This window comes from Gavialis gangeticus, unplaced genomic scaffold, assembly GCF_001723915.1.
Source record: "Gavialis gangeticus isolate Ggan-Ray unplaced genomic scaffold, GavGan_comp1, whole genome shotgun sequence".
NCBI classification, from domain to species: domain Eukaryota; kingdom Metazoa; phylum Chordata; order Crocodylia; family Gavialidae; genus Gavialis; species Gavialis gangeticus.
In genome coordinates, this window is record NW_017729013.1 from 1,075,868 (window position 1) to 1,088,789 (window position 12,922).

Consider the following 12,922-nt stretch of genomic DNA (forward strand, 5'->3'; position numbering starts at 1 on the left):
TTTTTTTTTTTTTTTTTTGTATTGTGCACATTTCTATCAAGTGACCAGGTCTCTAACCTGAACTACCTTGGTGTGTATGTGTTAGGGGCTATTACTTTTCTAGACATCGGTTTTCTCCCTATATCAGCTCTTAATGAAGGAAAAGGCACTTACTTGTTCAGCTACTGACAGACACTAAATTAAACCTGCAATCCATCAGTCATTTACTTGGCTTCCATGAGCAATCATCATTCTGAGATGTAGAAGGCTCCAGCCCTCTTGCTTTTTCAATGGCAGCTGATGGCTCTCTAGAAAGAAGGCACGGACAAACAATTATAATGAACCTTTCTTCTGATTTTCCCATGTGCAGGGAGAAGATGCCATTCCACCATGTAACGGCTGGCTTGTTGTACAAGGGGAACTACCTGAACCGGTCGCTCTCTGCTGGCAGTGACAGCGAGCAACTAGCCAACATCTCTGTGGAGGAACTGGATGGTAAGGAGCCCTTCGGAGGGGAGATTAAGAACTGGTAAAAGACAGTGGGCCTATGGTCTTATTAATAGTACAATCCTAAAACAACTTGAAAGCCATTAAAAGTGTGAAATAGAGAATGAATGGGAAAAGTGGGAGATCTCAACACATACAAGATGAGGGGAAAGGCTAAGGTCCAAAGTTGGCTTTTGACCTTAGTTTCTAGTAGTGGAACTTAGACAAGCATTTGAAAGAATGAAACTATTGTAGAGAGAAAGTTAGTCTAACTTTAAAAGACGACTTGTTTGTTATAGAGGAAGCTGCCAGCATGGGATCCTTCTTCCTAATCAGGTCTTCACCTTAGCTATACGTAGCCTTTAAGCAATGAGACTTCTGTTTGTCTAGATCTCTGCATAACTAGATGGATATATAGGTAGAAGTTGAATGGATCTTGGGTTATGGGTAAAGAGCAGTCAAATGTACTTCAGGCATGTGATTTAGAGCTGAGCCAGCCTTTGCCTCAGGGTTTAATGAGAAACTTCCCGTGTTGGGTAGATTATCTTGCAGATTGCCCGTTGCAAAGTTTATTGTGCTTTCCCCAGAAGCATCTGATCCTGGTCATCCTGGTTAAGATACCAGTTTTTTGTGGGAGGGATTCCTGGTCTTATGCAGGCTGGTGATTTCTGTGTTTGTGATTGATTTATGTCTGGTCCAGGTCATTTCAAAGCCCAAGTACATACTGTGTTATGGCTATTCTACGAACAATGTGGAACAAATTGAAGCACTTGGTTCGCTACCCAGTGGGTGCTTTGTACAAGCCACAGTCATCACTGGTGGTCTCTGCAGAGAACTTAACAAGTCAATGAGCACGGAAGTGGAGCTAGGCAGAAAAAAAATGTGGAATAGGATTGGGGCAAGATGGAAGAAAGCCAGATACTTTTACCCATGGTTTACCTGTTCTGTGGAGAAATCAGACCTTTCTTTACATGACTTAGCAGGTCTTCTTTGTTGTTGTTGTTGATCTCCACCCTCTGTGATTGATTTTGCAAGTTCTATGTAAATTTTAAAGAAAGAAGCAAAAAATATTTTTCTCTCTCTCTTTCTCTCTCCCCTCCCCATGGGAATTTGCTATAAGTCTTAAAAGTAAGATGACATCGTAAAACACTTCAAATACAGTTTAGCTCAAAATGCAGTTAAGGAATCATGAATGTAGAGTTCTGCGTCCTCGTTATGTGCAACTGAGGTTTGGATGAAAGTTTTTTGGTTGGTTCTTGCAAATGAACTGCCCCATGTGTTGCAGCTTTTAATAAAGAAAATGATATTGCTAAGTAAAGTTTAAATACTCTCAGAGTATATAATCAGATGGGCTAGCACAATACAGACAAGATGGCAGCGGATTAAGTCTGGCACTTGATTTGAAATGCAGCTGTGAAAGATTTATGTTTTATGTACCCTGTAATCATAGTGCGCCCATTTTTAACTTCTTCTACAACTTGCAGATGGTTGTCAAGAAGCTGATTTAAACTGGCGTGCGCTAGTGGCGGTGGGAAGGTATAACCTTGCTGTAAGCATGCTCAAATGGTGACAGAGGACATTTTATGCCATTTGTTCTCTTTGTTGATAGGATTTTCCCAAAAAAGGGAGCTTGTATAGAAGAAGGGGGAATGTCCAGGACACTGCAGGGCTCATATTGTGCCTCACTTGTGTTTTCAAATGCAACTGTAGTTTGTTGTAGCAAGCTGCTGTTAATACAGCACGTGGAAACCATCCGTGCATCAGACAGCAAAAGGGGAGAGTATAAATTTGGGTATAAGTCACCATTTCTTTTGCTTGCCCATTCAATCTACTGTCTGCACAATTTGGCCCTACTTTCTAAGGGTCAGATGAATGCGAGTTGTAACTCCAGGAATCTTCATTCTGATTCCATGGGGTGCTGGTCATTGTGGATTTCAGCCCAGGGGTGAATGTGCTTTATCTAAAGAGAGTAAATCCAAACTTGAACTGCACGGTATCATTGCTGATAATGAATATGAAATGAATGTTTTGGTTTTTTTTGGGAGGCTCCTAACACAACTGGTAGCAATCACTGTGGATGTGAGTACCCAGTCAGTGCCTTCTTGTCACTGTGCTATTGCACGGGAAAGCCACGTATTTCATATATTTCTGTTCACAAAGATTACCCCACTCATTCTTCAATAAAGCAGTGACAGCTCTTTCATTAATCGGCCATTTAGTTTCTAGCTGTTGGAGAACGTCGTCTCGTTAGAACTCGGTTAAATTTTTTGAGCGCCTCTTGCTTTGCAAACGCCTGTTTTCAAAGGCTTTAGAGCTTTCCCATGAAGGTGTGCTCCAGTTCCTAGCTTACCAAAAAGATCTCTACCCGATGCTATTGTTTTCCTTAAACACAGAATTGGTGCTAAATTGTTTCAGTTCTTTTAAGGGGAGGAGCACAAAAGAGTTTAGGAGGCGGTAATGGTTTCCTCAAAAACTGAATTCTTTGTGATTTGTTGATTTTAAAAAACCCCTTAATAATTCTTATTTGTATAGTAATGCATCTAGGAGCCCAGTCAGGTCTTCACTGTACTATATGCTTTACAAATCACCAAACAGAAAAAAAAATCATCTGTGCACCAGTGAGCTTGCATTCTTAGCAAGTGTTACTGAGCTGGAGATGTTAATGAGAGCCATATGGAGGTTTTAAGATGCTTTTTCATTTGAAGTTAATAATGTAGACTTCTGAAAGGAATCTGTGGGATTGAGACAGTGACTTTTTCAATGCAATTCTTGGTTCCTCCAGTGCCTCAAGAATTCAAGTCGTACATGTTAAATCATCAAAGGTTTGAACCTCCCATAGAATTTAATGTGAATTGTATACAAGACTCTTTGTAAAATCGGAGCCCAAATATCTAGCTGTCCTGTCAGGGTTTCTCGCATAATTGTAGCAGGTAAGAGTATCTTTCTTAATCCTGCTCTGTAAAGGATGGTTGAAATGGTATGTTCTGGGATACTGGAGTGATAAGAACAGAATAAAGCCCTATGCAGAAGAGAATAGAGCATTATTTGTATTGAGGGCTACTGCATTTAATACAGGCTGGTGTTGTCATGGGGTCCATGGCCTCATACAATGCAGTACAATTTGAACATCCAGAAATATTCCCAATTGCATATTTTTTTTAAGAAAGGGCAAAGCTATGCAAAGAATCTGGGTTTTAGGGTGAATATTATGAGTAGCCTGACTGCCTGTCCAAGCAGTTTGTATGCCTATCTTCTGACTAGTCATTCTCTTCCTACTTCTCAGGCTTTTGTCAGGCATTTGTCTACTTTAAATGGTTCTTTCCCCTTATTCTGCTGTAAATCCTGCCCTGGCAGTGAGGGAAAGAGGTTGATTATTGGTGCTCCGTGGATTGCTTGTCTGTTCCTGATAGTGTCATTTGCTGTTGGTGGTCCCTGAGTAGCATAAGGATTTTTTAGAATTTCTTACATTCGCCAAGGAAATTAAGTCACGGAAAGCTATGTTAGGTGACATTAAACTTTGTACCGCCGAGTAGATGACAAAGTTGGGACTGATGTGCCATCCATAACCTGTCTCTTGGGGATTAGAAGGCATAGCGGGGCTCTCAGATGAATGTGATGTGCCATATGTTCAGCAAAATCAAGGCATGAGAGCGTAAATTAGGGCTAGGGCAACTGCCTACCTGTGAGTTTCCTGGCTGTTGCCGGTGCATGTTAGACTCCTAGCACTATTTGTATGTATTTTGTGGTTTCCAGATTCCTTTTAAAATTGGCCTCTGCCTTCACATTTACAAACTGCTAAGAATACTTTTTATAATAATAATAATAATAAAAAAAAATAAAAATTGGTGGATGGACTCATCATTGCAAGTTTGAGTCATCCACCCACACAGGCACTATGTAAAGGGTACTGTCAGAAGGCAGAAATGTTTCCATAGTAAGAGTCTGAGAAATATCGCCTAAAGAGAAAACATGTGCATCACAGGTAGAGTTTGTGGAAACATAGTAACAGTGTCTCCCAGAGTAAACCCAAATCTAAACTAGAACTGCAGCTAATTAGGGCAGAAAGATGTCATGGTAACCAGGAGGCTGGTGCCGATCCCACTGAAGTCAGGGGAGCCGGATCCAGGGTGCTGCATCGATACTTTGCGACTTGGAGACCCTGTGCCCTCTGTTATACATCTCTTAGATGTGCCTGAGAGACGTTGCTGTCTACGTTGTGATGTGGCCCTGATGACGGACGGCAGCAGAGGTGTAGTGAGCTCCTTCAGCACCTGAGATGGGTGGGGGAGAGGGGATTGTGCAGACCACTAGAGAGCAGGTGCGGGAGGGTGATATTGCTGCTGGCACTAGGGGACAGGCTGGCTGCAAACCGGCTGCAGCAGCCCTGCAGTGTGGGGTCTGTGAGAGCTGCCCCTGGTATCCCATTCACTCCCCTTCCCCCCAGCTACACTACCAGGCTCAGGGCTGTGCCTGCCATGGCAAAGAGTTTCCTTGGGGGGCATCATTCTGCTTGTCCCCTGCCCCCCTTCTGGGTGAGCAGCTGTTTGCTCGACTCCTATGGCTGAGCACTGCGGTGCTCCTCCTGCCCTGGCAAAGTCTCTGGGGGGCAGGTGGTAATTCTGGCGCCCTCTCGTAGATGGTGGCTGGGGCTTATGCCCTGCTCTCCCTTCCCAGCTGTGCTGCTGGGAAGCAGCTTGATTGCTTTGGTGCAGCCCTTTGAAGAAAAGCCAGAAGAAGCTCCATCGGCAGGAGTCATGGCACTGGAGCTACAGAGATGCAGCCACGTGCATGGCCGTAACTGGGGAAAGCTCCAGGTAAGATGGTTCTCAAAGGGAGGCCTTCCCTAAGGGCTGCTTGGTTAAAATTTAAGATGCATGTGCTCTGGTATTTGCCTGCAGCACAGCACTTGCTTTGCCAGCCTTCTGTGTGCAAACTCCCTCCCAATATGGAATGGCAGCAGTGCCTGCAGAAGTGCTTTTAACGAGATCATTTTCTGTTGGGTCTGCTACATACAATTCAACAGTTAGCAGCTTTAGAATGTATTGGAAAATGGCTCATGCAATGATTAAAGGGCATGGTTAAATGACGTCCATATGGATTTTGAATTAGCCACTGGCTCCCATGTGCCAATAATCCAGGCAATGAAAAATTGGTTGAGAATGTATTGAGGTAATAGCCATTTATGAAGAGAAGATGACATAGCAGCGTGGTAAGGCATTAAGTTTATGGTGATTTATACCACCAAGCAGGCTATCTTGGCGAGAAGGAGTTGAAACTATGAGCATGATTATCAAAGCAAGACGCCTAACTTTAGACAGATGCCCATAGTTTTTCAGATGAGGCATTGTGGGTGGTTTTAAGAAACTCCATTCTTAAATTGGATGCAAGAAATGTCCTGAGAAGTGCACTCTGATTCCACAATGTGCTTACCCACATACTTAACTGTAGTACCATTGCCACTCATCTACACACATTAAACAGGTGCTCAGATGCATTGCACTGCTGAAGCATATTGCTGATTTGGACCAACTCATTTCTTTCATCATGAGGCTGGGACATGAAGGCTCTTGCCTAGTGGAGATTGTGAACATAGCAACAGTGCCAGTCATTCTGTTCTGAAAGTGAGTCTTTTAAAAAAATTCCTTTTTGTGGAACTCTTGTTTTGTGGATATTTTCATTATGGCTGGTGAGTACTGGCTGATGAGAGGAAAAGTTAGATTTTCCCCAGTCTCGGACCAGACTGATTGCACAGTACAGTTGTGGATGTGTCTCGTGTAAGGCTGAAACCTAAATGCTTTGGAGAAGCAGTGCGTTTAAATCGGGGAGGGTGAAATCTCAATGGGAATAAGTCTTTACTAGTTACTTGATTTTTGATTCTTGTATCAGGGTTAATGCTGGCCTTGAAAGAGCCTGCTGCTTCTGAGTTCAGGACAGACAACACATTTGTGTTGGCGTAATTGGCCTTTCACTACAGTAAAAAAAAAAAAAAAAACCAAGCAGACACGTGACAGACACCCTGAAATGGGGGAGACCTTTGCCCCATTCAGTAGAGCATTACTCGTGAAAGAATTGGGTGGGGGGAACTCCACTTGTATAAGTTATGCCAGTTTAGGCATTATCTGTCTGCATTCATCCTGATACATCAGTATGCTGAAGGTAAGCAGGCTATTACCTATTCCCTGAGGTGCAGTAGGAGCTGCTGGTGTTTACCTGTCCTGGGCTGGCTGCTTGTCTGCTTGTTCCTGATTGTGTTGTACAAACCCAAATTGTCCAGGGCCTCAGCCTTCTGCCCATGGAAGGAATCACCTGTGGAAGCAGAGAGAGAAGAGGAAAGACAGCAGCAAGTGAGGTTGGGCTTCTAAGGCTGCTCTTGAAAGAAGCAAGGCTGGGATGCTGTCCAAACTCACGTTGCATTCAAGACAGGTGTTTAGATTAGGGACTTGGATGCATTGCACTGAGGGCAGTAGCACAGCAGTTTCTCAAAGGACCATATTTCAATGTGAGCTTTAGGAGCAGCCTCTTAATTAAGAAGATGAAATTGTATGAAGCTCATTTTCTCTTTCTCTGAATGCTTTTAAAAGAGGGGTTTATCCATGAGTCTCTGTCATGAATGATCAGGACTGCAAATGGAATAATTTAAGTTTTTAAATTGTATTTTAAATAATATTTCATGTCAATGAATATAGTCACAGTTCCATTGTGCAGATTCTCCTTCAGACTGAAACTCAGGGTATCTATATTCTCTTGAGCTTCTCATTCTAGTTTTCCAAAAAAAAAAGAAAAAGAAATATATATAATATGTGTGTGTGGATAGATATAGATATTTATATATAATATGTGTGTGTGTGTGTGTGTGGATAGATATAGATATATATAAAAAATGTGTGTGTGTGTGGATAGATATCTATATATAATATGTGTGGATACACACACGTGTGTGTATGTGTATATATATGTGTGTGTGTGTGTGTGTGTATATAATATGTGTGTGGATAGATATAGATATATATATCTATATATAATATGTGTGGATATATACACATATATAATAGGTATGTGTGGATATCTATCTATCTATCTATCTATCTATCTATCTATCTATATATAGATATAGATATGTATTAATTATATTGTGGGTTTCTTAAGAATCCAGTTGCTTCAGGTTTGCAACAACTTCCATTTGAAAATCATGAATAGAGGTGTAGTGTTAATAGACTCTGCATAATATGGATTATTTAATTGAGATGCATGTTGGCTCCCTAAAAGCTCGGAGAATTGGTGCCTGCTGGAAGAGGCTATTTGAGAGTGATACTGTGGCGTTTTTAGTCTGTATGCTGATGTGGAAGATGCTGAGCATTCATTTCAATCATTCATGGTACTTCTAACTGCCTCAATTTCTCTTATCCTCTAGAAATTTAAGATGGAGTCTGTAGATTTTGGTGCTGCTTTGGTTTTCTCTAATGTTTGTGTACCAAATAAAAGACGACTGGACACAGAAATCTTTCCTGCCTTAGAGCAGGGGGGCTGGACCTGATGATCTTGCGAGGTCCCTTCCAGTCCCTATCATCTGTTCATTCTCCATTAACTTAGCTCAGTGGAAGTGTTAAACCTCCATTCTGATGGGTAACAGTTTATGTCCATCTTGCCATGGAACAGCAATGAAATTGTGTGCTACAAATAGACACCATTGCTAGACAAATTTCTTTTGGTTTCTCTCCATCAACTTTTTCCAGTGCTTGCTCAGGGACTTGAATTCTGTTCCAGAATAGGATGTCTACTAGCACTTGGACCTGTAGAAGTCATTTAGCCAAAATGAGTAGCCGGTTCTAGCTACTTGCAGGTGAGGCCAGTCACTTATCTGCACAAAGCCAGCATGTTGCCTTGTAACAATGACTCTAGCAGGTTAAAAGGTTTGGTAGGAAATCTCACTTCTGAATTTAAGCCATAGCTGCTGTGGTGCGTCAGGAAACACAGCATCTAGAGAGCCAGTGCCATGTTTTGTCAGGTGAGAAGGATGCTTGGTAGATCAGCAGTAAAAGGCGAGAGTGGAAACTGCGAAGTACTGGCTTCAGGCTAGGACAGCATTGCCAGATGCTAAGATCTAGGGGCAAACCTAGCTGCTTTCATATATTGGGAAAGGGGTGCAGAGGCCTTGCAGTAAATGGTGGGGAGATGGTTTTTTGCAGAACTACTCCTCCACCTCTCACCAGAATCCTTTACTGTTAAAGCCTTGGCTTACTGCCCCAGCAGTGTATTGTAAAAGGAAAATACAGTAACACGTGTCACGGCCAGATCCGCGGGGAGAGTTCTTACAAAGAGAGCATTAATAAATTGACAAGCAGTTGCCAACAAATTAGGATGGTTAGGGATACCATCTGGATGGCTGTTAAAGAAGTTATGTTTGAACTCTGGCTACATTTTCGAGAATTTATTGGCATTGGCTGGTCAGTGAACAAGTCTGAGTGTCATTAGTGTCAGACAGAAATGCGAAACTCTAGAAGTCTTGGTTCAGAGATGATGCCTTTTATTAGACCCACTAAGAAATCACACAAAAAGATCTTTTTCTGCAATAATTTTTTTTGTGTGATTTCTTAGTGGGTCTAATAAAAGGTATCATCTCTGAACCAAGACCTCTAGAGTTTTGCATTTCTTTTTTTGTCTCAGACCAACACGGCTACCAAATCCATCTCTGAATTAGTGTCAGATATTCAGATATCCTCAGCAATGGACATGAACAGGGACTTTTACGAGAGAGCTGGTCTGCTCCAGAGAGCAAAGAAGGAGCCTTTTTATGTCGCCAGGTAGAATTTGTTAACCCTCTGTGTGAAAGGCCATTTTCAAGAGCTCTGAAGTTTGCAATATGCCCTTTTTTCTCACTCTTCAGTATCTGTGCTGCTTTCATCTCTGCATCGCAGGAGAAAGCAGCCCTGTGGAACTGGGCGTGAATGTGGAAAAGCATTCTGGAGACGCTGATTGTTCTTTAATGTGATGTGAGCTGTTGTGTGCAAGCATTCCCCCTGAATTATTTTAAATGAACCCAGCTAGTTTTTAAGCTTGCCTGACTTTGGAGCGATGAGAGAACCCGCTATCTGCCTCACCCAAAGACATGGTACAGACCTGCAGCTTGGCAAATTCAGATAAAATTCTAATCATGCTTTTAAAAGTCATTTAAATCTTCAGTGACACAATGATACAATTTTAACATGGACCTTTAATTATTTATGCAAGTTTTTAATCTAGGCCATTAATTGTCTAGGTTCTTTACAGTTCCTTATTCTTAAAGCCATGGCTGGGCTAACGGAGACCGTCACTGAGCATGCATTGTTCTTTTAAATTCAGTGGGTCTTATACTAAGACTCCTGCCCATCACTTGGGAGAATACACCCTGTGCAGGTGGTTTCTTTGCTAGTGCAGAGCTGCCAAGAGTGAGGGAGATGGTTGGGATGGGCTTGGAGCTTGGCAGTGGCACCCTGTGCTGCTGTGTCCTCTGCATCCCATGCCCCATAAGGCCTGGGTACTGGGCCCCTGAATATGTGCAAAGAAGGGAGATTTAATGCCACCTTGTCCACATCCTTACGTTCCTCTCCTGTTCTCGGGACCTTCAGACACACCAGCATGTTTAGCTGGGAGTGGAGTCCTATGTACAGGACTGTTTGGTATGGCCATCTGTAGGTGAATGCTTCCAAAGCATTCTTTATAATTATTTGGGAATTATTTGTGGGTTGTACTGATAGGTGCTGAGCAGAGTACCTTTTCCCTGGTTCAGATCTGTTGCTTCCTAGGCCAGCAGCGGCTGGGATTGCTGCGAGACACGGATTTCTCAAGCCATCTGGTCATGGTTGTAAGGAGCAGCCTGTGAAAACACTAAAGGAGATGGCTGGGTTTTTTGTTTTGTTTTGTTAGGTTTTTTTTAACCTCCCCTCTGTCATCCATCTTTGTTTCCCTCTGACTAGGGCCAGGTACCACTGAATCACAAGGTTGCTTTGTGCAACCAGTTCTACCTTTTAGGTATCAAAGTGTGAATCCCCTTTTACTCTGCTCAAGCCCCTGAAAAAACATTAATGCAAAAGTTGGGTGGGTACTTGCTACTTTTTGTGACTCAGTCTTCAGGCTAAGGGGGAAGTGCGTTACAAAAGGAATGATTTTTCAGGGACTCTAGCAAGGTAGAATAGGATTGCGCTAAGATGCATAAACAGCGCTTAGATAGGTTCTGGACCTTAATGTCTTGCCCAGAGGTATTTAAGGAAGTCTGCAGAGTGGTCTCTGTGCCGTCTTTCTCCATTAGTGAAAGAACAATACCGATAAAACCTGTCATTGCAGATTAGCTAACTTTTGTTGGATTCTTCGCTTGCATACACTGCTGCAGATCAGGTGGAGCTTCACTGAAGTCAGTGGCATTTAATGGAGTCACGCCTGTGGAACATAAAAGGAGAGACCGCTTGCCTCTGTGGTCTACGGAAGTGTTGTTACTCCTTTTGTTCAGAGCAATATTAAATGCCCAGCCATATGTCTTGTTACTCAGGGCCTGCTGTTCTTCATCAAGTCCTGGGGCTGCTGCTGAGGCAGTCGGAGTGGATTTGGGAAGGTCAGACAAAGTGCAGCGAGTATGGAGCAGAAAGGAGGATGAAAGAGGCAGAGTTCTCCTTGGAGCCAGAATTCCAGATTTAAAGTCAAGTCACAACCTTTCTTTGCACTTGGTCCACTCAGGACCCATCAGGCTAGCGTGATTAAGGCACACCAGTTTCTATAGCTAATAGTATACAAGGAGTGATGTGTCTATCAACCTATCTGGTCCCTTCTGACTCCACTGTCCACCTGACCAGGTAGCTCTCCACAGCTCAGTCAACCGGTGCAGACTGGCAAGAGTCTGGGGTGAGACGCATTAACCACTGTGCTTTTGCTGTAGTGGACTAAAACTAAATTGGACCTTAAATTTGGCATATAGAACGGCAGAGTTCTGGGCCAGAATAAGACTGCCTTAAACATGAAATGAGGAAGGCCATATAGACTCAGGAGTAATTCAGATGCATGTTTCATGATAAATGATTAAATTCATAGTTTCATAGTTTCTAGGGTCGGAAGGGACCTGAGTAGTCCGACCCCCTGCCATGGCAGGAAAGAGTACTGGGGTCAGACGACCCCAGCAAGGTGTTCATCTAGCCTCCTCTTACAGATGCCCAGGGTAGGAGCCAGCACCACTTCTCTTGCAAGTTGGTTCCAGATCCTAGCCGCCCTGACCGTGAAGTAGCGCCTCCTGATATCTAGCCTGAATCTACCCTCTGCCAGCTTGTGACCGTTATTCCAAATGACTATGCTTCTGCAGATGTGACTAGTCGCAGGCACCTTTACAGTACTTCCATCCCCACGGTGCTGCTTCTTTGAGTAACATACATCATGGTGCGGCAGTTAGCCATCACGCTTTGCCCATTTCCTTTTTCAGTTAGCGTTATTTTGAATAATTAATACTTTGAAGGTACGATTTACCTTTTACGTAGCTGGGCCTGGCCCTATCTTGTTCAGTTCACTGGGTTGTCTGCCATTAGGTGCCCCTTAGAATTACAGAGATCAATGTTTTAGCCATGCTGAGTTAGCTTACTGTGTTTTCCAGCAAGTCTGATTTAATTAAGTCGCAGCAAACCATAAGAAAACCCTAAGTCACTCTCTTTAATTGCATAGGAAAAGCCATCATGCCAAACCAGTGATGCTTACGGCGAGACCTTGGTTTTCCATTATGTTTAAGTGCTTTTTGTAAACCAGGGATGAAAAATAGATTTTTTTGCCTCCTAAATAATGAGGTCTAGTAGTTACAGCTGCAGACAGGGAACCCAAATGCTGAGATCCTATTTCTAATTCTTTCTTCAGATGGTGTGAGTGTCATTAACCTTTCTTTGCCTCTGCTTTGCCCAAAGGGGGGCAATATTTGTACAATTAATAATATTTGGAGCCTTGGCGCACAACAATATTCATAGATTCATAGATGCTAGGGCTGGAAGGGACCTCAAAGATCATCAAGTCCAGCCCCCTGCCCCAGGGGCAGAAAGTCAGCTGGGGTTAAAGGACCCCAGCAAGAAAACCATCCAAGTATTTCTTGAGTAAGTCCAGAGTAGGTGCCTGGAGCGAGTCTATTCCAAGTCTTGGGGGCTCGGACTGTAAAGAAACTTTTTCTTATGTCCAGTCTAAAACAGTCTTGTAGGAGTTTATGACCGTTGGTCCTTGTTTTACCTTGGGGTGCTCTGGTGAACAGACGTTTCCCCAGATCTTGATGCGTACTGTGAAGTGCTTGGAGTAAGGCTCCATTTCAGCAGAATTTTAACTTCATGCCTGCTTTCAGTCAGGCATGTGCATAAGATCTTGGCTGCAAGAGCATCTGATTCACATGGGAGCTAAGGGGATGGGACTTCTTCAGCCATCCAGGGAAGAATATACATATCACCTGTATATTCTGCACAGAATCATC

At 43.0% G+C, this 12,922-nt stretch overlaps 1 protein-coding gene across 2 annotated transcripts in view; it reads left to right on the forward strand.

Moving 5' to 3' along the window:
- The window catches only part of CALN1 (calneuron 1), a 219,968-nt gene that overhangs the window by 30,034 nt on the left and 177,012 nt on the right, over positions 1-12,922 (forward strand). The window contains exon 2 of one of the 2 annotated variants that reach the window (XM_019511373.1): positions 354-474. In XM_019511373.1, coding sequence (XP_019366918.1) covers positions 354-474 — 121 coding nt within the window. Of the gene's footprint in view, positions 1-349; positions 475-12,922 lie in introns of both variants that reach the window. The other variant, XM_019511371.1, reaches the window with a different exon arrangement.